General features: G+C 41.6%; 1 protein-coding gene across 1 annotated transcript in view; it reads left to right on the top strand.

The window, feature by feature from the left end:
* brsk2a (BR serine/threonine kinase 2a) overlaps window positions 1–27,098 on the top strand; it is a 567,398-nt gene that overhangs the window by 472,961 nt on the left and 67,339 nt on the right. The window contains 3 exon segments of the mRNA XM_045688027.1: window positions 20,396–20,560; window positions 24,309–24,406; window positions 24,869–25,019. Coding sequence (XP_045543983.1) covers window positions 20,396–20,560; window positions 24,309–24,406; window positions 24,869–25,019 — 414 coding nt within the window.

Here is a 27,098-nt window from a genome sequence, read left to right as displayed (position 1 = left end):
TTGAATATCGCGCCACGGGATTACACTGGCTGTTGAGTAGGTGAGCGTCCCACCTAGCCCAGAGAGGTTAAATACTGTACCCTCACATGGTAATCTTTAAGCTGTGGAACTATCAGACCAAAGTCAATATTCGGAAGGCACTGGGAAAGGAGATTAAAATCCATGGCCAGGCCATTCGAGTTGTCCAGGATCTGTCTGCTAAACTGAGGAAAAAACGTAAGAATTTCATTCTGATCAGGCAGTCACTTGAGGTCTCAACCCCGATTCCCTGCAGTGCTATGGGTATGGAAGGGAACACAGAGGATGGAGTTCACAAGCGCTGATGAAGCCCTGAACAGGCTTCAAGAAACCTTTCCAGTTGAAAGAGAGCCCAATGCCCTCAGGAGAGGAAGAAGCGGAAAAAATTGATAAGCACACAAGGCTACATACAGTTGAGACAATATTCTTTCCCCCTTCTCCCAATACAATCTAGATTCTATTGTCCCCAAATACACTGAACTAAAATATAAACGCAACAATTTCAAAGATTTGACTGACTTACAGTTCATATAAGGAAATCAGTAATTTGTAAGAAATTCATTAGGCCCTAATCTATGGATTTCACATGACTGGGAATAAGGATACCTTTAAAAAAAGGTAGAGGCGTGGATCAGAAAACCAGTCAGTATCTGGTGTGACCACCATTTGCCTCAGGCAACGCGACACATCTCCTTCACATAGAATTGATCAGTCTGTTGACTGTGGCCTATGGGATGTTGTCCCACTCCTCTTCAATGGCTGTGCGAAGATGCTGGATATTAGCGGGAACTGGAAAACGCTGTCGTACACGTCAATCCAGAGCATCCCAAACATGCTCAATGGGTGACATATCTGGTGGGACATTTTCAGCTTCCAGGAATTGTGTACAGATCCTTGTGACATGGGCCGTGCATTGAAACACAAGGTGATGGCGGAGGATGAATGGCATGACAATGGGCCTCAGGATCTCGTCACGGTATCTCTGTGCATTCAAATTGCCATCTTTGAAATGCAGTTGTGTTCGTTGTCTGTAGCTTACGCCTTCCCATACCATAAAACCCCGCAACCATGGGACACTGTTCACAACGTTGACATCAGCGAACCGCTCACCCACGTGACGCCAAACACTGTCTGCCATCTGCCTGGTACAGTTGAAACCGGGATTCATCCATGAAGAGCACACAAATATGTATTCTATCACCTTCTATGTCAGTGGCCATAGAAGGAGAGCATTTGCCCACTGAAGTCAGTTACAACACCAAACTGCAGACAGGACAAGACCCTGGTGAGGACGACGAGCACACAGATGAGCTTCCCTGTGACGGTTTCTTTATTTTTTTGTGATCAACATTTTATTTTATTTCATATTACACAAAATATACAAGGCAGGATTACATTACAAGTATTAGCTGACATGACAACACTAGTATACAATAAAACTATTTACATACTGTCAGGAGTCCATTAATCTGTTGGGGATAGGGGGCAGTATTTGCACGGCCGGATAAAAAACGTACCGATTTAATCTGGTTACTACTCCTGCCCAGTAACTAGAATATGCATATAATTAGTAGATTTGGATATAAAACAGAACTCATATGGCAGTCAAAACCCTGAGACAAATCCGAACAGGAAATGGAAATCTGATGTGTGGAATAACTTCAAACCTTTGCCATTGAAACACACAGGGGCTTATTAATCATTTAGCACTTCCTAAGGCTTCCACTAGATGTCGACAGTCTTTACAAAGTGGTTTGAGTCTTCTATGGTACAAACTGACGCAAAGAGAGGCTTTGGAAGTTGGTCACAGGGGGAGGGCCATTACCATTATGATGCGGGTGCCCCTGGCTACCCTCCCCTTTCAAAACGTTTAGTAAGACAATGCAATCGTCCGCCTTGAATATTATTGAAGCTCTGGTTGAAAAAGGCCCTAAGGAGTTATGTTATACAACGTTTGACATGTTTGAACGAACGTAAATATATATTTTTTGCACATTCGTGATGACAAGTCCAGCGCACCTCGTACATTATGAGTAGCCTTCGGAACGCGCTAACAAGAAGGAACAATTGGGACATAAATTAACTTTTTCGAACAAAACTACATTTGTTGTGGACCTGGGATTCCTGGAAGTGCCTTCTGATGAAGATAATCAAAGGTAAGGGAATATTTACAATAGTATTTTTGATGGTTGATGGTTCCAAGATGGCGCTAACATGTATCGCCTAGCCTATTTTTCTGAGCATACCACATCATTTATTGCAAAGTGTGATTTCCCAGTAAAGTTATTTTTAAATCTGGCAATGCGGTTGCGTTCACGAGATGTTATGGAATACACTTCTAATTGACTTTAATTCCTCAAAGTATTTTGGCAGAGGAGGTATAGACAACATAGAGAAATACAATTTTGTCGACCGAGTACATTAATATTTTGTGTAGAAATCCTACCTTGTAATGAGATTTTAAGATAGGGCCATCTCTGCAAATCAGGGGTGATATCCTCTTTTAGTTTTACATAGTTCCCTCTGTAAATTTGGTGGGTATGCATATGCCCAAATAAATAAAGTCTGCCTCATGCCACTGCACTGGAGAATGCAGTACACAAAGTAAGCAATTCCGCAGGGCTGTTAAGGGGCACCAGTATAGATTTCCCTGTTTTTTTTGTATCCAGAAAATGAACCGAACAGAGTAAATCATTTCAGAATCTGTGGAAGGGAAATTGACATCTGAGAAATACAATAAGGTGTCATCGGCATAGAGTGACAATTTATGCAGAGTACCTTTAATATTGATGGATGAAATAAGTGGGTTCAATCTAATTGTTTGAGAAAGGGACTCCAAAGACAGGGCAAAGAGCATTGGTGATAATAGACATCCTTGTTTTGTGGAACGTTGTAAACAGAAAGTCTAAGATATAATTTTTTCTGTCTGCACAACTGCTTAGGATGCAGAATACAATGTTTGTAACATAGACAAAAATCCTTTACCAAAACCAAAGGGCTCCGAAACACACCATAAATAGTTCCATTCTAGCCGATCAAAGGCTTTTTCTGCATCCAAACTAAAAAGTGCAGCTAGGTCGTTTTCAGACTCATGATATGGAATACACTTCTAATATTGTCTGAGGTTAAATTAACCTTTATAAACCCACTTTAATCATCGGTAATTAGATGTCCTACAAGAAGTTCCAATCTGATGGCAAGTTTCTTTGCAAACAGATTGAGTTTTGTTGTAATAATGCTTAAGGGCCTATAGCTTTTACAGTCTAGGGGAGATTTGCCCTTTTTTAACCTCTATGGGACCGGCGGGACGAATTCGTCCCACCTACGTAACAGCCACTGCCAGCCTGTGGCGCGATTTTCAAAACCTTAAAAATCCTATTACTTCAATTTCTCAAACATATGACTATTTTACAGCCATTTAAAGATAAGACTCTCGTTAATCTAACCACACTGTCCGATTTCAAAAAGGCTTTACAACGAAAGCAAAACATTAGATTATGTCAGCAGAGTACCAAGCCAGAAATAATCAGACACCCATTTTTCAAGCCAGCATATAATGTCACCAAAACCCAGAAGACAGCTAAATGCAGCACTCACCTTTGATGATCTTCATCAGATGACAACCCTAGGACATTATGTTATACAATACACGCATGTTTTGTTCAATCAAGTTCATATTTATATCAAAAACCAGCTTTTTACATTAGCATGTGACGTTCAGAACTAGCATACCCCCGCAAACTTACGGGGAATTCGCTAACATTTTACTAAATTACTCACGATAAACGTTCACAAAAAGCATAACAATTATTTTAAGAATTATAGATACAGACCTCCTCTATGCACTCGATATGTCCGATTTTAAAATAGCTTTTTGGTGAAAGCACATTTTGCAATATTCTAAGTACATAGCCCAGGCATCACGGGCTCGCTATTTAGACACCCGGCAAGTTTAGCACTCACCATAATCATATTTACTATTATAAAAATGTCATTACCTTTTGTTGTCTTCGTCAGAATACACACCCAGGACAGCTACTTCAATAACAAATGTTGGTTTGGTCCAAAATAATCCATCGTTATATCCGAATAGCGGCGTTTTGTTCGTATGCGTTCCAGACACTATCCGAAATAGTAAAGAAGTGTCGCGCTTGGCGCAATTCCTGACAATAAAATTCAAAGTATTCCATTGCCGTACGTCGAAGCATGTCAACCGCTGTTTAAAATCAATTTTTACGTCATTTTTCTCGTAGAAAAGCGATAATATTCCGACAGGGAATCTCCTTTTCGGCAAACAGAGGAAAAAATCCCAAAGGCGGGGGCGGTCGGGGTCACGCGCATAAGCTAGTGTCTCTTGATGGGCCACTTGAGAAAGGCGATAATGTGTTTCAGCCTGGGGCTGGAATGACGACATTCTGTTTTTTCCCGGGCTCTGAGAGCCTATGGAAGACGTGGGAAGTGTCACGTTAGAGCAGAGATCCTTAGTAAATGATAGAGATGGAAAACAAGTTCAACAAATGGTCAGACAGGCCACTTCCTGTAAAGGAATCTCTCAGGTTTTGACCTGCCATTTGAGTTCTGTTATACTCACAGACACCATTCAAACAGTTTTAGAAAATTTAGGGTGTTTTCTATCCACAAGTATTAATTATATACATATCCTAGCTTCTAAACTGTTTGAATGGTGTCTGTGAGTATAACAGAACTCATATGGCAGTCAAAACCCCGAGACAGATCGAAACAGGAAGTGGAATTCTGAATTGCGAACTCAACTTCATCACGTTGCCTATTAATCACACCGTGAGCTATGGTTCATTGAGCACTTCCTATTGCTTCCACTAGATGTCCCCAGTCTTTACAAACTGATTTGAGTCTCCTACTGTGAAAACTGACAGAATGACACGCTGTGGAACGTGGTCACACGGAGAGGGCCATCACCATTATGACGCCGGCGCCCCGGGTTACCCTCCCCTTTCGAAACGTTTTGAAACACAATGCAATCGTCCTCCTGGAATATTATTGGAGCTCTGGTTGAAAAAGGCCCTAAAGATTTATGTCATACAACGTTTGACATGTTTGAACGAACCTAAATAAGAAAAAAATGCATTTTGTTGAAAGAGTAGCCCCGCGCACGTCGGAACTTTTGGTGCAGCCTTCAGAACGCGCTAACAACAACAAGCTAATGGAACATAAAGGATTAACTTTTTCGAACGAAAATACATTTGTTGCGGACCTGGGATTCCTGGAAGTGCCTAAGGATGAAGATAATCAAAGGTAAGGGATTATTGACAATAGTATACAAGGCTAGATTTGATATGCGATTGTTCCAAGATGGCTAGCCTATTGCTATTGCTAGCCTATTGTTCTGAGTATCGCATCCCCTTTTATCGCAAAGTGTGATTACCCAGTAAAGTTATTTTTAAATCTGGCATTACAGGTGCTTTCAAGAGATATTCATCTATAAATCTTAGAATGACAATATTACATTTTAAAAATGTTTTCGAATAGTAATTTAGTAAATTGTAGTGCTGTTTCATCGGATGCATTTGAGGGAAGATAGTTAGTCAACGTTACGCACCGATGTAAAATGCTGTTTTTATATATAAATATGAACTTTATCGAACAAAAGAATGCATGTATTGTGTAACATGATGTCCTAGGTGTGTCATCTGATGAAGATTGTCAAAGGTTAGTGCTGCATTTAGCTGTTTTTTGGTTATTTGTGATGCATGTGGTTGGTCGGAAAATGGCTATGTGGCTACTTTTACAATATACTCCTAACATAATCTAATGTTTTGCTTTTGCTGTAAAGCCTTTTTGAAATTGGACAACGTGGTTCGATTCAGGAGAGGTGTATCTATAAAACGATATAATTTGAAAAAAAAATTGAAAAAAAAATATTATGACATTTTGTTATGCTAATGTCGATAGGATTTTTCGCTGGATGTCAGGCCGCACAGGGGTTAAAGAAAGAACTAAGGAAATTAGAGGTGAAACAGATTGAGGCTAACACATGTCATGACTGTCCTGTGAGGATCACAATGGGTCAGATCAGCTTGGCAATGGTTGACAATAACAACCTCTCACCCGCAGAGGGGAGGAGAGAACTGGTGTAGAGGTTTTGACACTTCGGAACATTTCGGCATTTGCTGTATGGTTGATGTGAAAGTCCATATTGCAAATGTACAGTCCCTTACTAGACGTCTGTGAACGTTTGTAAAATTCGCGGACGGCGTCGGGTCATGCACCGGGGCCGGATCTTCCAGGAAGTCATCGAACGGAGTCTCTCGGACATTCGGTTTCCGTTCTATAAAATGTTCAAATCTCTGTCATTTTTCACCTGTCCCGGATTATACCACAAGAGGGCGAATGGAATCATATTGCAAATGTAACAAACATCACCAATCACAACGTGGCCTTTTCTCCTAAACGGAAAAGTCTTCGAAGACGAAACTTGGTGAGCATTGGTTTGGCATAATGGGCAGTTGGCCCCGAACAAGATGGAGTTGAGGCCTCAACGCTTTTTAAGTTAAGGCCATTTTTCTGGGATTAAAGGTCAAAAATGAAAATAGAGCACTAATTTGACCGCTTCACGTCAAAGTACATGAGCCTACGGTGTCAGGAAAAAAATAACCAGACATTTATCTATCGTCATTTAAGAGAAATTGTACAATGTACAATTGGTGATATTCAAAAAAATGAGTTTTTATTTTTTTTAAAAGCTACAGATCCGGTTGCAGCGAGTTAAGATGAATCCGTTAAGGCGGGTTTCGGAGCTCTGAGAGATTTCTGTGATTTTCTGTGATTTTCTGAAATAACACACACTCGTTCAACCCTCTGTAAATAAGTCAGTTGTTAAAGTAAACTCAATATTCTATAAGAGCCTAACCCAAGGAGGATATGTGTTCACTTTCAGCTTCCTGTGTCAACCAGAAGTGCCTTAAAATGGTGTCATAGGGGCTGTTTCGAAGGGTTTAAAGGTCAGATCTTTCCACAACTTCATATGTGTGATTAGGCAACCCTCATGAACTGTAAATCAGTCATTTCTCCAAACAGATGTCAAAGAAAAGCTCACACACACACACACAACAAGGATGAAGAGTGCGGTGTTTAAAGACACACAGAGCCTGCAATGGTATTACCATGATCTCTAGGCTGTGCCGAGTTCAACGAGATGCCCCGCTTGACCGTAGCTCGCTCTGAGAGCAGCAACCGTGAAAAAAGTTGTCCCAAAATGAAGCCTGCCCCTAAATTTCAGGTGCTTTTGGGGGACAGCGGCGTTAGGGTTAGAAGGACAATTTAACCACAGGAATGTTCCTAAGGTCCTCCCGATCTGTGCAAGCCTAACCTTGACCGTGTGGCATTAACCCTTAACAGTGAAAAGAAGGTGTTAACCTCTCTTGGGCAGGTGGGACGCTAGCGTGAAACAGCAGAGCACCAAATTCAAAACCACAAAATGTAATAATTCAAAGTTCTCAAACAAAGGACTATTTTACACCATTTTAAAGGTACATGTCTCCTTAATGTAACCACATTGTCCGATTTCAAAAAGGCTTTATGGCGAAAGCATAAAGTTAGATTATGTTAGGACAGTTCCAACACAAGAAAAAGCACACAGCCATTTTCCTAGCAAGGACAGGTGTCACAAAAACCAGAAAACCAACTAAAATTATGCACTAACCTCTTCATCATCTTCATCAGATGACACTCCTCGGACATCATGTTACACAATACATGCATTTTTTGTTCGATAAAGTTCATATTTATATCCATAAACCCTATTTTAAATTGGCGCATGATGTCCAGAAAATATTTTGCCTCCAATACTGCTGGTGAATCAGCACAACAATTTACAAAAATACTCACCATAAACGTTGATAAAATATTAAACTGTTATTCAAAGAATTATAGATGAACATCTCCTTTATGCAAACGCTGTGAGAGATTTCAAAAAAGCTTCACGGAGAAAGCACACTTTGCAATAATCTGAGTACTGCGCTCAGAAAAATACACTAGGCAATACAGATACCCGCCATTTTGGAGTCATCTAAAATCATAAATAGCATTAGAAATATTCACTTACCTTTGATGATCTTCATCAGAAGGCACTTCCAGGAATCCCAGGTCCACAATAAATGTTGTTTTGTTCGATAAAGTCCATAATTTATGTCCAAATAGCTCCTTGTTGTTAGCGCATTCAGTTAGCTACTCCAAATGTAGGAAGCGTTCGGAAAATGTCACGACGAAAAGTAAAAAAGTTATATTTACGTTTGTTCAAACATGTCAAACGATGTATAGCATCAATCTTTAGGGCCTTTTTCACTTAGAACTTCAATAATATTCACACCGGACGATTGCAATGTCTTGAAAAACGTTTTGGAACACAGTTAACTCTCACGTGAATTCGCGCCAATGAACGCCAGTACTTTCCTGAGTCAACAACTTCCAACTTCCTCTGTTCGCTCTCTGTTCATCATAGACGCCTCAAACAAATTTCTAAAGACTGTTGACATCTAGTGGAAGCCTTATGAAATGCAAAATGAACCCTAAGTCACTGTGTGTTCGATAGGCAATGACTTGAAAGGACTACAAGCACCAGAATTCCCACTTCCTGGTTAGATTTTTCTCAGGTTTTTGCCTGCCATATGAGTTCTGTTATACTCACAGACATCATTCAAATAGTTTTAGAAACGTCAAAGTGTTTTCTATCCAAATCTACTAATAATATGCATATTGTAGTTCCTGGGCCCGAGTAGTAGGCCATTTAATTTGGGTACATTTTTCATCCGGCCGTGAAAATACTGCCCCCTACCCTAGAGAGGTTAACATCAAACAGTTTGCAATGACTTTTCTCCCCATAGGAATACATTGCCCCTAAATTCAACCTGACGCCTATGTGGGTTATGAATGCCTTATGAACCTGTCTTTGATGACAATCCATCAGGCCACTATGAGGTCTACCTGTGTCGATTCTAAGCTTCCTGGAGCAACCGGAAGTTGTTAAAAACACCCTAAAGGTGTTTTGATATAATCAACCTACAGAATGTGAAAATCACTGAATTCAACCCTGTGTAAATCAGTCAGTTCTTAACAAAATTAACATTAGACCAGGAAACATGAGGTGGGAGCTACATGTTTGAAATGGTTGGAACTTTGAACCTCAACACAAGGTGAAGAAATAAATTCACCTTCTTTAAGTCCAGAGCGACGGCGAGCTGCAGTTCATGTCCATAGTGGTCTGAATCCTGAACCCTGAATAATCAACATGAGGAGGAAGAGGCGACATACTCCCCTCCTGAGTAAATTATCTCCAAATCTACAAACCATCCTACTACCCTTGTCAAATCACCGTAGTACGCTACTCTTATCACCCCACTGGAACCATTGGCACGGCTGCCTTATCTTCAAATAAGCAGCTTCAGGAGCGAATGTAAGAGTGAACTCTAGTTCTGTTCAGGACTACATGATGGACAAAGACACCAACACGTAAATACATTCATGTTTTCTTTTTCCATAGGGGCGTCAGATCGTGTGCAATCTATATGATTAATGTGAGAATAATTCTGAAATGTGTCGACGATGAGTGTCTTTCTCTCTCTCTCTCTCTCTCTCTCTCTCTCTCTCTCTCTCCATGTCATTGGGTAAAATGCCATATTGAGTCAGTCTGCTAGGGACTTTCTTCTCATGTATCAAGTGTGTATTTTATCCTGTTATTATTTAGGTAGCTAGTAAATAAATAATTCAACCAATTTGTGTAGTACTGAGTCATGAGTAAGGCTGGGGTTTTTGCAGGTTATGACTTTTCAGAATGATGATATGATAAGAAGTAATGATTAATAAGATGACTATTTAGCGATGAAATAGATGTACCTTATAGAGTTTAATTTGGGAGATAGTAATCAAATCAAATCAAATGTATTTATATAGCCCTTCTTACATCAGCTGATATCTCAAAGTGCTGTACGGAAACCCAGCCTAAAACCCCAAACAGCAAGCAATGCAGGTGTAGAAGCACGGTGGCTAGGAAAAACTCCCTAGAAAGGCCAAAACCTAGGAAGAAACCTAGAGAGGAACCAGGCTATGAGGGGTGGCCAGTCCTCTTCTGGCTGTGCCGGGTGGAGATTATAACAGCACATGGCCAAGATGTTCAAATGTTCATAAATGACCAGCATGGTCAAATAATAATAATCATAGTAGTTGTCGAGGGTGCAACAAGTCAGTAACACAAGAGTAAGTGTCAGTTGGCTTTTTCATAGCCGATCTTTGAGAGTATCTCTATAACTCCTGCTGTCTCTAGAGAGTTGAAAACAGCAGGTCTGGGACAGGTAGAACGTCCGGTGAACAGGTCAGGGTTCCAGCAGGTCTGGGACAGCAGGTCTGGGACAGGTAGCACGTCCGGTGAACAGGTCAGGGTTCCATAGCCGCAGGCAGAACAGTTAGAACTGGAGCAGCAGCACAGCCAGGTGGACTGGGGACAGCAAGGAGTCATCAAGCCAGGTAGTCCTGAGGCATGGTCCTAGGGCTCAGGTCCTCCGAGAGAGAGAAAGAAAGAAAGAAAGAAAGAAAGAAAGAAAGAAAGAAAGAAAGAAAGAAAGAAAGAAAGAAAGAAAGAGAGAAAGAGAGAATTAGAGAGAGCATATTTAAATTCACACAGGACACCGGAAAAGACAAGAGAAATACTCCAGATGTGACAGACTGACCCTAGCCCCCCGACACATAAACTACTGCAGCATAAATACTGGAGGCTGAGACAGGAGGGGTCAGGAGACACTGTGGCCCCATCCGATGAAACCCCCGGACAGGGCCAAACAGGTAGGATATAACCTCACCCACTTTGCCAAAGCACAGCCCCCACACCACTGGAGGGATGTCTCCAACCACCAACTTACCATCCCGAGACAAGGCCGAGTAAAGCCCACAAAGATCTCCGCAACGGCACAACCCAAGGGGGGGCGCCAACCCAGACAGGAAGACCACGTCAGTGACTCAACCCACTCAGGTGATGCACCCCTCCCAGAGACGGCATGGAAGAACACCAGTAAGCCAGTGACTCAGCCCCTGTAATAGGGGTAGAGGCAGAGAATCCCAGTGGAGAGAGGGGACACCGGCCAGGCAGAGACAGCAAGGGCGGTTTGTTGCTCCAGCCGTTCCGTTCACCTTCACACCCCTGGGCAAGACTACACTTAATTATAGGACCTACTGAAGAGATGTGTCTTCAGTAAAGACTTAAAGGTTGAGACTGAGTCTGCGTCTCTCACATGGGTAGGCAGACTATTCCATAAAAATGGAGCTCTATAGGAGAAAGCCCTGCCTCCAGCTGTTTGCTTAGAAATTCTAAGGACAATTAGGAGGCCCGCGTCTTGTGACCGTAGCGTCCGTGTAGGTATGTACGGCAGGACCAAATCAGAAAGATAGGTAGGAGCAAGCCCATGTAATGCATTGTAGGTTAGCAGTAAAACCTTGAAATCAGCCCTTGCCTTAACAGGAAGCCAGTGTAGGGAGGCTAGCACTGGAGGCTAGCACTAGCAGCCGTATTTAGCACTAACTGAAGTTTATTTAGTGCTTTATCCGGGTAGCCAGAAAGTAGAGCATTGCAGTAGTCCAACCTAGAAGTAACAAAGGCATGGATTTATTTTTCTGCGTCATTTTTGGACAGAAAGTTTCTGATTTTTGCAATGTTACGTAGATGGAAAAAAAGCTGTCCTTGAAACAGTCTTGATATGTTCTTCAAAAGAGAGATCAGGGTTCAGAGTAAAACCGAGGTCCTTCAGTTTTATTTGAGACGACTGTACAACCATCCAGATTAATTGTCAGATTCAACAGAAGATCTCTTTGTTTCTTGGGACCTAGAACAAGCATCTCTGTTTTGTCCGAGTTTAAAAGTAGAAAGTTTGCAGCCATCCACTTCCTTATGTCTGAGACACAGGCTTCTAGCGAGGGCAATTTTGGTGCTTCACCATGTTTCATTGAAATGTACAGCTGTGTGTCATCCGCATAGCAGTGAAATTTAACATTATGTTTTCGAATGACATCCCCAAGAGGTAAAATATATAGTGAAAACAATAGTGGTCCTAAAACGGAACCTTGAGGAACACCGAAATTTACAGTTGATTTGTCAGAGGACAAACCATTCACAGAGACAAACTGATATCTTTCCGACAGACAAGATCTAAACCAGGCAAGAACTTGTCCATGTAGACCAATTTGGGTTTCCAATCTCTCCAAAAGAATGTGGTGATCGATGGTATCAAAAGCAGCACTAAGATCTAGGAGCACGAGGACAGATGCCGAGCCTTGGTCTGACGTCATTAAAAGGTAATTTACCACCTTCACAACTGCAGTCTCAGTGCTATGATGGGGTCTAAAACCAGACTGAAACGTTTCGTATACATTGTTTGTCTTCAGGAAGGCAGTGAGTTGCTGCGCAACAGCTTTTTCAATTCTTTTTGAGAGGAATGGAAGATTCGATATAGGCCGATAGTTTTTTATAATGTCTGGGTCAAGATTTGGCTTTTTCAAGAGAGACTTTATTACTGCCACTTTTAGTGAGTTTGGTACCCATCCGGTGGATAGAGAGCCGTTTATCATGTTCAACATAGGAGGGCCAAGCACAGAAAGCAGCTCTTTCACTAGTTTAGTTGGAATAGGGTCCAGTATGCAGCTTGAAGGTTTAGAGGCCATGATTATTTTCATCATTGTGTCAAGAGATATAGTACTAAAAGACCTTTGTATCTCCCTTGATCCTAGGTCCTGGCAGAGTTGTGCAGACTCAGGACAACGGAGCTTTGGAGGAATACGCAGATTTAAAGAGGAGTCCGTAATTTGCTTTCTAATGATCATGATCTTTTCCTCAAATAAGTTCATGAATTCATTACTGCTGAAGTGAAAGCCATCCTCTCTTGGGGAATGCTGCTTTTTAGTTAGCTTTGCGACAGTATCAAAAATACATTTCGGATTGTTCTTATTTTCCTGAATTAAGTTGGAAAAATAGGATGATCGAGCAGCAATGAGGGTTCTTCGATACTGCACGGTACTGTCTTTCCAAGCTAGTCGGAAGACTTCCAGTTTGGTGTGGCGCCATTTCGGTTCCAATTTTCTGGAAGCTTGCTTCAGAGCTCGTGTATTTTCTGTATACCAGGGTGCTAGTTTCTTATGACAAATGTTTTTAGTTTTTAGGGGTGCAACTGCATCTAGGGTATTGCGCAAGGTTAAATTGAGTTCCTCAGTTAGGTGGTTAACTTCTCTAGGGCCAGTGGGACGAAATCGTCCCACCTACGTAACAGCCAGTGGAATCCTGTGGCGCATTATTCAAATACCTTAGAAATGCTATTACTTCAATTTCTCAAACATATGACTATTTTACACCATTTTAAAGACAAGACTCTCGTTAATCTAACCACACTTTCCGATTTCAAAAAGGCTTTACAGCGAAAGCAAAACATTAGATTATGTCAGCAGAGTACCAAGCCAGAAATAATCAGACACCCATTTTTCAAGCTAGCATATAATGTCACAAAAACCCAGAAGACAGCTAAATGCAGCACTAACCTTTGATGATCTTCATCAGATGACACACCTAGGACATTATGTTATACAATACATGCATGTTTTGTTCAATCAAGTTCATATTTATATCAAAAACCAGCTTTTCACATTAGCATGTGACGTTCAGAACTAGCATACCCCCCGCAAACTTCCGGTGAATTTACAAAAAATGTACTAAATTACTCACGATAAACGTTCACAAAAAGCATAACAATTATTTTAAGAATTATAGATACAGAACTCCTCTATGCACTCGATATGTCCGATTTTAAAATAGCTTTTCGGTGAAAGCACATTTTGCAATATTCTCAGTAGATAGCCCGGCATCACAGGGCTAGCTATTTAGACACCCAGCAAGTTTAGCACTCATCAAAGTCAGATTTACTATAAGAAAAATGTTATTACCTTTGGTGTTCTTCATCAGAATGCACTCCCAGGACTTCTACTTCAATAACAAATGTTGGTTTGGTCCCAAATAATCCATAGTTATATCCAAACAGCGGCGTTTTGTTCGTGCGTTCAAGACACTATCCGAAAGGGTAAAGAAGGGTGACGAGCACGGCGAATTTCGTGACAAAAAAATTCTAAATATTCCATTACCGTACTTCGAAGCATGTCAACCGCTTTTTAAAATCAATTTTTATGCCATTTTTCTCGTAAAAAAGCGATAATATTCCGACCGGGAATCTGCGTTTAGGTAAAAAGAGGAAAGAAAATAAAGCACGGGGTCGACTCGTGCACGCGCCTAAGCCCATTGTCCTCTGATCGGCCACTTGCCAAAAGCGTAAATGTGTTTCAGCCTGGGGCTGCCTCGATATCATTCAGCTTTTTCCCGGGCTCTGAGAGCCTATGGGAGCCGTAGGAAGTGTCACGTTACAGCAAAGATCCTCAGTCTTCAATAAACAGAGACAAGAAGAACAAGATCTTGTCAGAGAGGGCACTTCCTGTAAGGAATCTTCTCAGGTTTTTGCCTGCCATATGAGTTCAGTTATACTCACAGACACCATTCAAACAGTTTTAGAAACTTTAGGGTATTTTCTATCCAAAGCCAATAATTATATGCATATTCTAGTTACTGGGCAGGAGTAGTAACCAGATTAAATCGGGTCCGTTTTTATCCGGCCGTGTCAATACTGCCCCCTACAGGTTAGCTGATTTTTGTCCTCTGACGTCCTTGGGCAGGCAGAGGGAGTCTGGAAGGGCATCAAGGAATCTTTGGGTTGTCTGAGAATTTGTAGCACTACTTGTAATACTCCTTGGTTGGGGTCTGAGCAGATTATTTGTTGCGATTGCAAACGTAATAAAATGCTGGTCCGATAGTCCAGGATTATGAGGAAAAACATTAAGATCCACAACATTTACTCCATGGGACAAAACTAGGTCCAGAGTATGACTGTGGCAGTGAGTAGGTCCAGAGACATGTTGGACAAAACCCACTGAGTCGATGATGGCTCCAATAGCCTTTTGGAGTGGGTCTGTGAACTTTTCCATGTGAATATTAAAGTCACCAAAAATTAGAATATTATCTGCGATGACTACAAGGTCCGATTGGAATTCAGGGAACTCAGAGAGGAATGCTGCATATGGCCCAGGAGGCCTGTAAACAGTAGCTATAAAAAGTGATTGAGTAGGCTGCATAGATTTCATGACTAGAAGCTCAAAAGACGAAAACGTCGTTGTTGTTTTTTTTTTTTTGTAAATTGAAATTTGCTATCGTAAATGTTAGCAACACCTCCGCCTTTGCGGGATGCACTGGGGATATGGTCACTAGTGTAACCAGGGGGTGAGGCCTCATTTAACATAGTAAATTCATCAGGCTTGAGCCATGTTTGTCAGGCCAATCACATCAAGATTTTGATCAGTGATCAGTTCATTGACTATAACTGCCTTTGAAGTGAGGGATCTAACATTAAGTAGCCCTATTTTGAGATGTGAGGTATCACAATCTCTTTCAATAATGGCAGGGATGGAGGAGGTCTTTATACTAGTGAGATTGCTAAGGCGAACACCGCCATCTTTAATTTTGCCCAACGTAGGTCGAGGCACAGACACGGTCTCAATGGGGATAGCTGAGCTGACTACACTGACTGTGCTAGTGGCAGACTCCACTAAGCTGGCAGGCTGGCTAACAGCCTGCTGCCTGGCCTGCACCCTATTTCATTGTGGAGCTAGAGGAGTTAGAGCCCTGTCTATGTTCGTAGATAAGATGAGAGCACCCCTCCAGCTAGGATGGAGTCCGTCACTCCTCAACAGGCCAGTCTTGGTCCTGTTTGTGGGTGAGTCCCAGAAAGAGGGCCAATTATCTACAAATTCTACCTTTTGGGAGGGGCAGAAAACAGTTTTCATCCAGCGATTGAGTTATGAGACTCTGCTGTAGAGCTCATCACTCCCCCTAACTGGGAGGGGGCCAGAGGCAATTAATCGATGCCGACACATCTTTCTAGCTGATTTACACACTGAAGCTATGTTGCGCTTGGTGACCTCTGACTGTTTCATCCTAACATCGTTGGTGCCGACGTGGATAACAATATCTCTATACTCTCTACACTCGCCAGTTTTAGCTTTAGCCAGCACCGTCTTTAGATTAGCCTTAACGTCGGTAGCCCTGCCCCCTGGTAAATAGTGTATGATCGCTGGATGATTCGTTTTAAGTCTAATACTGCAGGTAATGGAGTTGCCAATGACTAGGGTTTTCAATTTGTCAGAGCTAATGGTGGTGCCCCAAATCATAATAAGTTAATTGTTACATGATTTATTTAATTGGGTAACAATTAAACATAGTTAGTTAATTAAATAAATAACAGTCATCAGATTAATGAAAGTAAAGTCACGACACACATCTTAGAGTGATTTATAACCATAGTTACAAATACAAAACGTCCTGCATCATCATTATCAGAAGCCTCAACCTGAACACATAGTTTTCTATCAAATAATATTAAAACACCTTTCGTTTTGTTAGTGACTAAGGAGTGAGAAACATATTTAAAGTATCTGTTTTGGATTCTATAGACATCAGAATGTTTTAGGTGGGATTCTTGTATTAGGGCGATATCAACGTTTTTACGTCTGATGTATTCTATGCATTTGGTACGCTTGATAGCGGAATTTAAACCATGGGAATTTAACAACATTAAGATGAGCTCACGGTTCATTTAAAACCTTTGTCATATAGAATGTATGGATAAGTGTATGACAAAAACAAACAAGTAATTAAATAAAAAACACCTACTTCAATATATACAGGAAAAAATATTTGTGCACCATTATACATACTTGTGAACAAACTCTGACAGCTGGGGTTTAACAATAAAATAAACTAAAAGAGTAACCACCCACAAGACAGGAAGTCTATAGCTTCAACCGCTCGCTTTGGCTGTAGAAACTCAAATTCTCAAAAATCAGAAGGATCCAAAACAGCGACGCACGTCCCAAGTCCTGTCCCATTATGTCAGCCACTTGTTTTTATCCAACATGACATGAATACATGGCAAAATTACTTTTCACAGAACACGTTCACACCAAGCTGAGGACTCTGTATGTTAATCTGGAGCAATGACTGGGCTCCTTCTCTTGTAGTTGTCCTCAGCTGCAAGGCATGCCTCTGCTTCTTCCACAGTATGGAATTCTTGGAGTGTTCCATTTTTCCTAATCTTCAGGATGGCTAGATATATCTGGAACCGGTGAAGTCCTCTTGCTGTCATCTATCGTTTGATGTGGTTGAAGGACTTCCTCTTCAGTGTGGTTTCGTTGCTGTAGTCTCGGTGGAATGCCAGATTGGATCTCCCATGTCTTGGTGGGTTCTCGAGGGCTCTGGTTCCATGCAGAATATCCACTCGGTCCTCATATCTTAACCGGCAGAATATGAGGGTGCAGGGACGGCTACGGTTATTGACATTTTAGATTCAGTGAGCCTGTTGAATTTCAATCTTCCTCCCTTTTAGCAATGGTATCCATTTTTGCAGATTCACCTGAAGAAAACATTTTCGGTCAGAACCCTCTGCGGTTTCTTCCAGGCCCACCAGACGTATGTTCAGTGTCCTCTTTCTGTCTATAAACGACGTAATTTTCTCCCCCAGTTGCTTCACTGCATCTGGCTATGTTGGTGGCTATGTTGTCTGTAGCAGTCCTGGTGCTAACCTGCGTTTGTTCCCCTGCTCCTCTTTGTTTCTTGCTCCTGTTTTCTAGTCCTTTCCGGTTTTAACTGTTCTGCCTGCCCTGACCCTGAGCCTGCCTGCCGTTCTGTACCCTTTGCACCCTCTCTGGATTACTGACCCCTGCCTGCCTTTGACCTGTGTTTCTTCGACACTGTCTGCATCTTGGTCATACCTTAAACATGATAATTTGAGAGTATTAAGATAGATGTGTTGGAAGCTTCCACCATAACCTTAAGTGATTTAATTTCTCCCGAAAGCAGTTCCTCCAGGGATTCCTAAACTGCTTGTTTGACCATTGCCTGCATCAAAGTTTGTTGATTCAGAGCCTTCAATGTGGCAGAGTTGGATGTATCCTCAATGGTCTTAGTTGGCTCAGTGTCTTTCTTTGTTTGAGACGCATTTAGGCTTCCCTGTGCCTTAGTTGAGTGTCCTCGGTTGCATAGGTCCATGTTATTAAGCATTTTGAAGGTTCAGAGGCCAGTTGTCAGGAATATATTATGGATTTTGGTCTTTTGAGACAGTACTCAGAACTACACAAATCTCTGCCAAAAGTAATCAATTTTTCATTTGGAAGAGTCAGCTTTTTAAACCAACATGGCTCAGTTTAAATTGTTTTTACATTGTAGTAAAACAAAATCTCATTTGATATACATTTTGTACAGAAATTCTTCGGTTGTGCAAACCTACAGTTTCATCAGTTGTCCAGGTGAAGGATCTCAGACGAGCACGCAGGTGAAGAAGCTGGATGTGGAGGTCCTGGGCTTGTGTGGTTACACGTGGTTTGTAGTTGTGAGGCCGGTTTAACATATTGCAAAATTCTTTAAAACGACATTGGAGACATTGCTTATGGTAGAGAAATTTAAATGGATTTATCTAGAATTGGGATGGAGTGACTGGGAGGGCATCAGACAATTTTCTGGGGTGTGCGTGGGGCCTCCATTCATCCCATTTCACCCCAAGTACACCCCCACCAGCCACTATACTTTAATTTATAAGGTAAACCAAACCAACCACACCACCTAAGTCAAATATATGTACAATGTATGTATCCACATCTTTATTTTTGTTACATTAGGAGAGGAGTTGCCGCTAAAAATCCATAAAAAGGCATAGTCCAAAGACGTACTTTGCTTTATTTTGTTTTTCTGTGCATTTATTTGTGTTTTGATATGTCTGCTCAGCCCACATGCCCACACACATGTCATGTTTACAGTAACTATGATGATGCCATTCTAAGGAATGCCCACCACTCTCATATGCCATATCTGCAAAAAAAAAATCTTAGTTCTTCAATGATAGATGGAACAGATAACGTTAATTTTGATTCTATACAAGTAAAGAACAACAAAATCCAGCTTATCACATGGAATGTGCATGGGCTCCATGATGGGGGGGAAAAAAGCATATGGTTCTCGAACACTTAAAGTCAGCAGATGTTGTCAGCAGATGTGGTTTTCTTGCAAGAGTCAATGTACATAAACAAATTATAATTCTTTAACATTTAAAGAGGAGTCTGCCAAAAGGCACCTAAAGGACTCAGAACCATGAGAAACAAGATTCTCTGGTCATGTCTTAAGTGTAAAACTGAGCTACAGCCTTCCCTGTAGCTCAGTTGGTAGAGCATGGTGTTTGCAACGCATGGTGTTTGCAACGCCAGGGTTGTGGGTTCAATTCCCACGGGGGGCCAGCACAGAAAAAAAAAATAATAATAATGTATGAAATGTATGCATTCACTACTGTAAGTCGCTCTGGATAAGAGCGTCTGCTAAATGATGTAAATGTAAAACTAACAATGACTCAATAATCCATGCCTTCTGGGAATGCTATGAAGTCCAAAAGTTAGGGGCAGAGCTAGAAAGTTGGCTGTCAGAAGTATTACAATGTAAACTTACTTTTAATCCGTCTGTCTGCATATTTCAAGACATAACATATGGGGGTGTAATGAGATACTCAATGGACTGGACGATTCTTAACACATCTTGAGAAAACGTATACTAAAAACTTGGAAATCATTTAAAAAACAAATGATTTATTATTGAAATATTGAAATAGCATGGGTGACCTGGGAGACTGAGAAAAACAAATTGGTACAATTTAAGGCCATGTGGCAAACAATAATGCAGGCAATAGGGATGGGGGTGTGAGCATGTGGATCTGGGCAGATGAGATGTAGTCATTGTTTGTGTGCGTCTGTAAATACATTTTCGTATATGTATGTTTGTATCTGGTGTAAAAAAAAAAAAATTAACACTTTTTTTGTAAATTATATTATCAAAAAATACATTTTAAAATGATTCACGCTTGGGGACCATTAGAGATATTTGAAACTCACGTGTGAAAAGGTTAAAGGATTCCGGATTCTCATCTGATTCTTGGAATAGTCCAACTGGGATTTCCGGAAAACCTGGGAATTTTGGGAAAGTTACAGAAATTTTGCGACCAATATTTTCCTAATCTTAATTTTGCACATGACCTTTGTATTCGGGTAAATCACTTATTGATGTAAATTTGTTTGCTTTGCATGCCAAATGGCACCGTATTCCCATATAGTACTCTACTTGGACCAGCTCTGGTCAAAGGCAGTGCACCATAAAGGAGCAGGGAATTGAACTCTGGACTCCCGCGTACCAAGTGGCAACACTCACCACTGTACTAACACAATGCTGTTTCCTCAGAGGGGGTAAGAATGAACCCGAGCCAGAGCAGCCTGTTCCCAGGAAGGTGGCTATACGGAGCCTGCCCTCTACAGACGACATAGATCCGGATGTACTGGACAGTATGCATTCTCTGGGCTGCTTCAGAGACAAGAACAAACTGATGAAGGACCTGCTCTCAGACGAGTGAGTAGTGATGGAGGGGTGAGGAGGGAGGAAGGGGGGCAAGGAGGGTGGAACAAAGGGGGGCGGGAGAGAGTGAGGAAAGATGGATGGAAGGGTGGGAGAAGTGAGGGAGGGAGGACAAATTAGGATATGGTGGGAGAACTGCGGGGAAAGAAGCTTAGAGAAAGATGGATGGAGGAAGGAGACAATATTAGATGAGATGATGATAGGGTGGTGGATGATACAAAATGAGAAGGGACATAAGAGCGTGAAAGGACAGGAGAAGAGAGGAGAGGATTATAAGGACGCAAGGACGTGAGCATAGAAGGCAGAGGAGAGGAGAAAGAGGGAAGGTTGGTGAATAGAGGTGTGAACATTGTGGAAGGTGAATGGAGGAGAGGGAGAAAGGGAATGGTGAGAGGGGGATTGTCTCTAAGCTCCAGAGGCCTTGGGTTCTTATGAAATCCTTTGAACCTGTTGCTTTGAATGTCAGCAGACATACATCACTTTGCTGTTATCACACGACTTTGGCAGCAGTGCTTATACCACCTGCTGCACACCTCCGCGTAACAAGCTCCTGGGTCACATTGTTTCTGCACTGCAGGGTTTGTGTGTGTGTGAGTGCACGCGGGAGAGAGAGAGATAGTGTGAATGTGTGTGTTTGTGCTCATGCGCATACCTTTAAGCATTTGTGATAGAGAGAGTGTAGTGTGCGTGTGTGTTTGTGTGCTTGTTTCACTGTTGGAGCATTTTAGAGCGTCACAAATAAAGCAAAGCGGCGATGCCTTAAGGACAGGGGTTGTGTGTTGAGATTGTGTTACCTATGACCTTCGTAAGGGTCTGTGAAGGTTTCAGTATGGTTCTCTGAAGGTTCAGTTATGATTCGCTGTGAAGGGCCCATGCAGCATCCCTAAAGTGACTTTTTTCAAATTTTAAGTGCTCTTCAGTTTTCTCTCCTCTTCGTTTTCCTTTCTCTCCTATTTTCTTATTTGCCCTCTCTCATTAGTTTCTCACCCTTACTCCCATCCTCTCCTCTCTTTCCTTACTCTTTCCTTTCTTTATTTCCCTTCTCTCCTCTCTACTATTCTTATCATCTCTCTGCTCTATCTCTCCTCCTCTGGGTCTGAAAGTAAAAGAAAGTCGGAAGCGTTAATTCCATTTATTCTTCTTTTCTTTTTTAGCTGAAGTTGCAGGTCTTCATCTATCGCTTTATTCCCCAGTCCCTTCCATTTTATATGCCATATTGTGACTGGGGCTCCGAGTTTCACAGCCAGAGGAAATCCATCCTTCGTCTAGATAGGCCAGAAAATGTGACTTGTTGCTTCCTATGCAAATGAGGAGTCAGATTTCACATACTCCATCTCAGCTACGAGCGTAGAGTGGCATCTGAAACAGGACACAGCTCTTTCACGGAGTGTACAGCATTTGATGTTGCACCGTTCACAGAGCATTCTGTACATGAAAATGTCAGTCAGAACAGGTCCAGAATATATGTGCACAAGGTGAGACCCAGATGCAGACACAGGAGGCAGATGGTTAGAGTCCAAGATGTTTGTTAACAATCCAAAAGGGGTAGGCAAGAGAATGATCGTGGACAGGCAAAAGGTCAAAACCAGTTCAGAGTTCCAGAGGTACAGAATAGCAGGCAGGTTTGAGGTCATGACAGGCAGAAGGGTCAGGCAGGCAGGAATGAAGTCCAGAAAAACAGGCAAAGGTCAAAACCGGGAGGACTAATAAAATAAAATAGAAAAGCAGGAGCACGGGAAAAACACGCTGGTTGACTTGAACATACAAGACAAACTGGTACAGAGAGACAGGAAACACAGGGATAAATACACCAGGGAAAATAAGCTACACCAGGAGGGGGTGGAGACAATCACAAGGACAGGTGAAACAGATCAGGGCGTACACAGAATCGCTCAAAGACCCCTAAATCAATACATTTTCAGATTATTTTTATTTAACTGTTATATGGTCATTGCTGGAGCTGTTTCAATGTGCTAATTGTGTTCGAAAAAGACATGCGTGAAATTGACAGATGAAGTAACTCAATGTGCATTGAAGACTTTGTACGTAATGAGCTTGGAGTGGCTAAATTAAAAATATAAATAAATTTAAAAAAATATATATATATATATATATATATATATATATATATATATATATATATATATATATATACAGTGCATTCGGAAAGTATTCAGACCCCTTGACTTTTTCCAAATTTTTTACATCACAGCCTTATTCTAAAAATGTATTAAATTCCCTCATCAATCTACACACAATACCCCATAACGACAAAGCGAAAACAGGGTTTTAGACATTTTTGCAAATGTATAAAAATAAAAACAGAAATACTTTATTTAAATAAGTATTCAGACCCTTTGCTATGAGACTTGAAATTGAGCTCAGGTGAATCCTGTTTCCATTGATCAACCTTGAGATGTTTCTACAACTTGATTGGAGTCCACCTGTGGTAAATTCAATTGATTGGACATGATTTGGAAAGGCACACACCTGTCTATATAAGGTCCCACAGTTGACATTGCCTGTCAGTGCAAAAACCAAGCCATGAGGTCAAAGGATAGGTAAAAAAATATATAATATAAAATGTATTTTGATTTGTTCAACACTTTTTTGTTTAGTACATGATTCCATATGTGTTATTTCATAGTTTTGATGTCTTCACTATTATTCTACAATGTAGAAAATAGTAAAAATCAAGAAAAACCCTTGAATGAGTAGGTGTGTCCAAACTCTTGACTGGTACTGTATATTATTTTATTTTCTTTACTTTGATTTATACAGGGTGTCATTTGCAAGGGAGCCCTGTGAAACATGAACATACAATAAATAATATTAATACAATAAACACAACATGATTAAATAAAACATACACAACTATCACATCTCACCGTCATTAAACTCGATCTAAACTGTCCAATGGAGACAAGCGAGTCTAATTTCAAAGTGGCCCGTAGGTTATTCCATGAGCTGGGGACATAAAAATTCAAATAATTTTTCCCCAGGTCAGTGGAGACCCTCGGGACCTCCAAAACCAGCCAGTCCAGAGAACAGGTCTGAAAATTGCTAGATCTCCAGTTAATACACAAGATGAGGTATTGGGGGAGTCTCTGAAGAACCACTTTATATACAAAAAGTAGCCAATGCTTCTGGTAGTCAGAGACTCCCAGCCAACAGAACTATATAAAATGCAGTGATGTATACGAAAAATGTCCCCAGTGATAAAATGCAGTGCTGAGTGATAGACTGAATCGAAGGTTTTAAAGCAAAGGCTGCCGCATTCATGTAGATTACAGTATATCACCATAATCAAGTTCTGGGAGAAACGTTGCTTGAACAATCGTCATTCTACTTTCCAAAGTGATGCAGGATTTATTTCTATGTATAAAAGAAACCAATCTTAATTTTTGTTTTTTATTTGGGGCGGATGCGTAGCCTAGTGGTTAGAGCGTTGGACTTGCAACCGAAAGGTTGCAAGATTGAATCCCTGAGCTGACAAGGTACAAATCTGTTGTTCTGCCCCTGAACAAGGCAGTTAACCCACTGGCAGCTTAACCCACTAAGCCGTCATTGAAAATAAGAATTTGTCTAGACTTGCCTAGTTAAATAAAGGAGTAACAATTGCTCCATTGAGATTATTGGCTGCTATAAACTATTAGTTTTGGTTTATGTAGTATCAACCAACCTGATCCCCCACTTTTTGCTCAGATCAATCCCCTTTTGTCATCTTTCTTCTGCTCTGCAGAGATAACCAGGAGAAGATGATCTACTTCCTGCTGTTGGACCGTAAGGAGAGGTACCCCAGCCACGAGGACCAGAACCTGCCCCCACGCAATGAGATTGGTAAAATAAAATGAGCATGCCAAGTCACAAGACAGTAGCAATTGTAAAATCGATGTTGACGGTGAATCTTCTGTGTCAACTCACGGAAATTTATTAAATCAAGCACTATGTGAAGAAGCCCTCCCCACCTGATTCAACTAGTCAAGGGCTTGCTAATTAGTTAAGTTAAATCAGGTGTGCTAGCTCTGGAATGTATCAAATACATGGAATGACTGGAGAACCAGGGAGAGGTTTGAGTGTGCGCTAACGCATGTGCTTGACTGTCAAACTGCACTGTAGCTAGTGTGTGATTCTCTCTCTCTCTCTCTCTCTCTCTCTCTCTCTCTCTCTCTCTCTCTCTCTCTCTCTCTCTCTCTCTCTCTCTCTCTCTCTCTCTCTCTCTCTCTCTCTCTCTCTCTCTCTCTCTCTCTATATATATATATATCCTTTCTCCCCTCTCTCTGCCTCACTCCCTCTCCTCAGACCCCCCCAGGAAGCGTGTGGACTCCCCCATGCTGAACCGCCATGGCAAAAAGAGACCGGAGAGGAAGTCTATGGAGGTGCTGAGTGTCACAGACGGAGGCTCCCCCGTACCCGCCAGGAGGGCCATCGACATGACACAGCACGGACAGAGGTACCCAAACACACAGGAACAGAGGTACACACACAACCACACCCACGCACAGACACACACACACACATACAGCACACACACACCATTTTAATGTGTTTGACCATGTTTCCCTATCCCATCACACCAGCTCCCATCAACTCTGCTTGGCATCATCGAGACACCATTATTCTCTTACCATCTCCACTCTTCTATATTTTGGATATTGTACAATTGCAATCCATTCACCATTTGTTTTATGCTCTAGATTGACAAGATAATGCAGTGTTCAGAGTGTAGCGTGGATTGTGGTAAGACAGCAGACAATAGGGCTAGTTCTGTAAGTGGGCAGTGTTGTGGTCTGACACACAAACATGCACACAAGCATGCATGCGTGCGCGCACACACACACGCACACCCACCCATAGACAAACTGACAGATGGACGGACCAACGTCCATCCGTCTGTCAGTTTGTGTCATCAAGGCAAAGGGTGGCTATTTTGAAGAATCTCATATATAAAATATATTTTGATTTGTTTAACACTACTTTGCTTACTACATGATTCTATTTGTGTTATTTCATAGTTTTGATGTATTCACTATTATTCTACAATGTGGAAAATAGTCAAAATAAAGAAAAACCCTGGAATGAGTAGGTGTGTCCAAGCTTTTGACTGGTACAGTATGTGGATTTTACATTGGAAAACCTGCACATTATTAAGGGGAAAAATACATTTTAGTTTTACAGAAATTATAATAAACTGTAATTTGGATAACGTCTGTTTTGGCAATTTTTTTATTTCAGATAGTATTATATACACACTGCCTTCTGTACGAATTCAGACCCCTTGACTTTTTCCACATTTTGTTAGGTTACAGCCTTATTCAAATATGTATTAAATAATTTTTTTCCACTCATCAATCTACACACAATACCCCATAATGACAGAGCAAAAACAGGTTTTTAGAATTATTATTGAAATATCACATTTACGTAAGTATTTAGACCCTTTACTCAGTACTTTGTTGAAGCACCTTTGGCAGCGATTACAGCCTCGAGTCTTCTTGGGTATGACGCTACAAGCTGGGCACACCTGTATTTGGGGAGTTTTTCCCCATTCATCTCTGCAGATCCTCTCAAGCTCTGTCAGGTTGGATGGGGTGCGTTGCTGCACAGCTATTTTCAGGTCTCTCCAGAGATGTTTGATCGGGTTAAAGTCCAGGATCTTGCTGGGCCACTCAAGGACATTCAGAGACTTGTCTCAAGCCACTCCTGCGTTGTCTTGGCTTTGTGCATAGGGTCGTTGTCCTGTTGGAAGGTGGACCTTCGCCCCAGTCTGAGGTCCTGAGCGCTCTGGAGCAGGTTTTCATCAAGGATCTCTCTGTACTTTGCTCCGCTCATCTTTACCTCGATCCTGACTAGTCTCCCAGTCCCTGCCGCTGAAAAACATCCCATAGCATGATGCTGCTACCACCATGCTTCACTGTTGGGATGGTACCAGGTTTCCTCCAGACGTGACACTTAACATTCAGGCCAAAGAGTTTAATATTGTTTTCATCAGACCAGAGAATCTTGTTTCTCATGGCCTGAGAGTCTTTAGGTGCCTTTTGGCAAACTCCAAGCGGGCTGTCATGTGCCTTTTACTGAGGAGTGGCTTCCGTCTGGCCACTACCATAAAGGCCTGATTGGTGGAGTGCTGGAGAGATGGTTGTCCTTTTGGAAGGTTCTCCCATCTCCACAGAGGAACTCTAGAGCCCCGTCAGAGTGACCATCGGGTTCTTGGTCAAATTCCTCACAAAGGCCCTTTTCCCCGATTGCTCAGTTTGGCCCGGGCGGCCAGATCTAGGAAGAGTCTTGGTGGTTCCAAACTTCTTCCATTTAAGAATGATGGAGGCCACTGTGTTCTTGGGGACCTTCAATTCTGCAGAATTTGTTTGGTACCCTTCCCCAGATCTGTGTGTCGACACAATCCTGTCTTGAAGCTCTACGGACAATTCCTTTGACCTCATGGCTTGTTTTTTGCTATGACATGCACTGTCAACTGTGGGACCTTATATAGACAGGTGTGTGCCTTTCCAAATCATGTCCAAACAATTGAATT

This window comes from Salmo salar, chromosome ssa10 (assembly GCF_905237065.1).
Source record: "Salmo salar chromosome ssa10, Ssal_v3.1, whole genome shotgun sequence".
NCBI classification, from domain to species: domain Eukaryota; kingdom Metazoa; phylum Chordata; class Actinopteri; order Salmoniformes; family Salmonidae; genus Salmo; species Salmo salar.
This window is presented reverse-complemented; position numbering and strand designations above follow the sequence as displayed.